Source organism: Macrobrachium rosenbergii, chromosome 37, assembly GCF_040412425.1.
Source record: "Macrobrachium rosenbergii isolate ZJJX-2024 chromosome 37, ASM4041242v1, whole genome shotgun sequence".
NCBI lineage: Eukaryota > Metazoa > Arthropoda > Malacostraca > Decapoda > Palaemonidae > Macrobrachium > Macrobrachium rosenbergii.
Window position 1 is genome coordinate 18,546,537 of NC_089777.1, and position 2,500 is coordinate 18,549,036.

Here is a 2,500-nt window from a genome sequence, read left to right on the forward strand (position 1 = left end):
AATTCCAGGACGATTTTAAAAAACAGGACTTTAGTCAAAGATTTTTACTCACATAAAATTTTGAAAGATTTTTTTCTTGATTTTTGCAGCAAAAATAATTTGAAAGATTTTTTTTCTTATCTTGATTTTTACAGCCAAAAAACGTTGAAAGATTTTTTCTTATCTAGATTTTTATCACAGAAAAGATGTCGGTATAATGCAGTATGAGCCGCGGCCCATGAAACTTTAACCGCGGCCTGGTGGTGGCCTACCCTATATCGTTGCCAGTAGCACGATTATGGCTAACTTTAACCTTGAATAAAATAAAATCTACTGCGGCTGCATGGCTGCAATTTGTTATGTTTGATGATTGGAGGGTGGATGATCAACATACCAATTTGCAGCCCTTTAGCCTCGGTAGTTTTTAAGATCTGAGGGCTGACAGAAAAAGTGAGACAGAAAATGTGCGGACTGACAGACAAAGCCAGCACAATAGTTTTCTTTTACGGCAAACTAAAAAATATCCACAAACGACTTTGACCCAAAAGGTTTTTCCAGACTCACCTTATCATTGTGTTTCCAGATGACGTAGGTGGGAGGTTCAGGTGTGTAATCAACTACGCAGGTGAGGTTGATGTTGCTGCCTCTGTTGATGTATACGTCAGGGCCTCCGTATATAACTGTCTGGGGCTCTGGAAAGAATTTGGGAGAGAAATTTTAATCTTTTTTTTTCAGTGGAGATGAGAGAGAGAATTGTGTTCATGAATTTTTAATTTTTTTTTTTCTTTTAATTGTTTGGATGATAGTGAAGTGACGTGTATGTTATTTTTCTTGCATTAGCTCTTTAGTCTCATATATATATATATATATATATATATATATATATATATATATATATATATATATATATATATTTATATTTATATATATATTTATATATATTTATATTTATATTTATATTTATATTTATATTTATATTTATATTTATATTTATATTTATATTTATATTTATATTTATATTTATATATATATATATATATATATATATATATATATATATATATATATATATATATATATATATATATATATAAATAACATTTCCACCTCGAACAACTTCCACACATTCAAAAAACCACTGACTTGAAAATTTGCAAAACGAAAGTGAAACGTGATAAGAAAAAGCGAAACCTAAAGCCGTCAGCGAGAAGAGAGAGAGAGAGAGAGAGAGAGAGAGAGAGAGAGAGAGAGAGAGAGAGAGAGAGAGATTTACATCCTCCCCGCATACCGAAGATGCATTGCCCCAATTTCGGAGGTTATAAATCTTGTTTGCGTGCCTCTCTGATTCCCCAGCCTGGCCTGTACATGATAAAGATAACATTTTCTCTCTTCACCTCCTCAGAAAGTTCATGATTATGGGAAGAGTTATTTTTCTCTTTTTTTGGGGGGGGGAGGGGTGGTGGTGGGGGGGGGGGGAATCTGTGGGTCAGGTTCTGGTAGTTTCATGAGGATTAATGAGGTTTTGTGTTTCTTTGCGAGGTTGTTTTTATGGTGGGTGTGTTTAATTGGGTTGGGTTCTTGGGTGTGTTTAATTTTTATGTATTAAATTGGATTGGGAAGAATAGTGCCTAAAATGTAGATAGGTATTTGATGAGACGAATTAGGAGGAAAAGTGTTTAACATTTAGTGTAAACTTATTGGAGGTTTCATGTACGCAGACGATATATATATATATATATATATATATATATATATATATATATATATATATATATATATATATATATATATATATATATATATGCATATATATATATATGTATATATACATATATGTATATGTATATATATGCATACATATACATATATAGAAAAAGAAACACTGGAGTGCTGCAAGGCCTTTCGACTGTCGTCCTTTACTTAGCAGACAACAGTCGAAATGCCTCGCAGCACTCCAGTGTTTCTCTTTCCCTCGTGGATTTTGTCTTTATTTATATATTCATCACGTTCCATATTTTCGTGATTCAGTCATATATATATATATATATATATATATATATATATATATATATATATATATATATATATATATATATATATATATATATACACATACATACATATGTGGTACAAGTTTATATACAAATATTATCTCGTATGAATTGCAAATTACCAGACGCGACGCCAGAGGCCTAAGAACCACCGACCTTAAGATGATTATTATTTATTACTCTCGGAAAGGGGGAGAAAACCGTATGACTAATTACGGAAGTTTCAGACATCATCAGTCAGAAGACTTTCTCCGGCGCCTTTCATAAACACGATTTCTCTTCGCTGCTACTTTCGAAAATGGAGTGGCTGCGATGGTGTAATCTTGATATAATGTATTCGTGAATTATACATTCATATATATACACATGTATACATATATATACATTACTAAAAGGACCTCATTCAAACTAGATGGTATCTAATGGAGTATTTATTCAGAAAAAGTTACAAGCTTTCTTGGACAAACAGT

General features: G+C 31.8%; 1 protein-coding gene across 1 annotated transcript in view; it reads right to left on the reverse strand.

Annotated features, from left to right (window-relative positions):
- The window catches only part of LOC136825379 (zwei Ig domain protein zig-8-like), a 228,151-nt gene that overhangs the window by 16,050 nt on the left and 209,601 nt on the right, over window positions 1-2,500 (reverse strand). Inside the window, exon 5 of the mRNA XM_067081661.1 lies at window positions 544-671. Coding sequence (XP_066937762.1) covers window positions 544-671 — 128 coding nt within the window. The remainder of the gene's footprint in view (window positions 1-543; window positions 672-2,500) is intronic.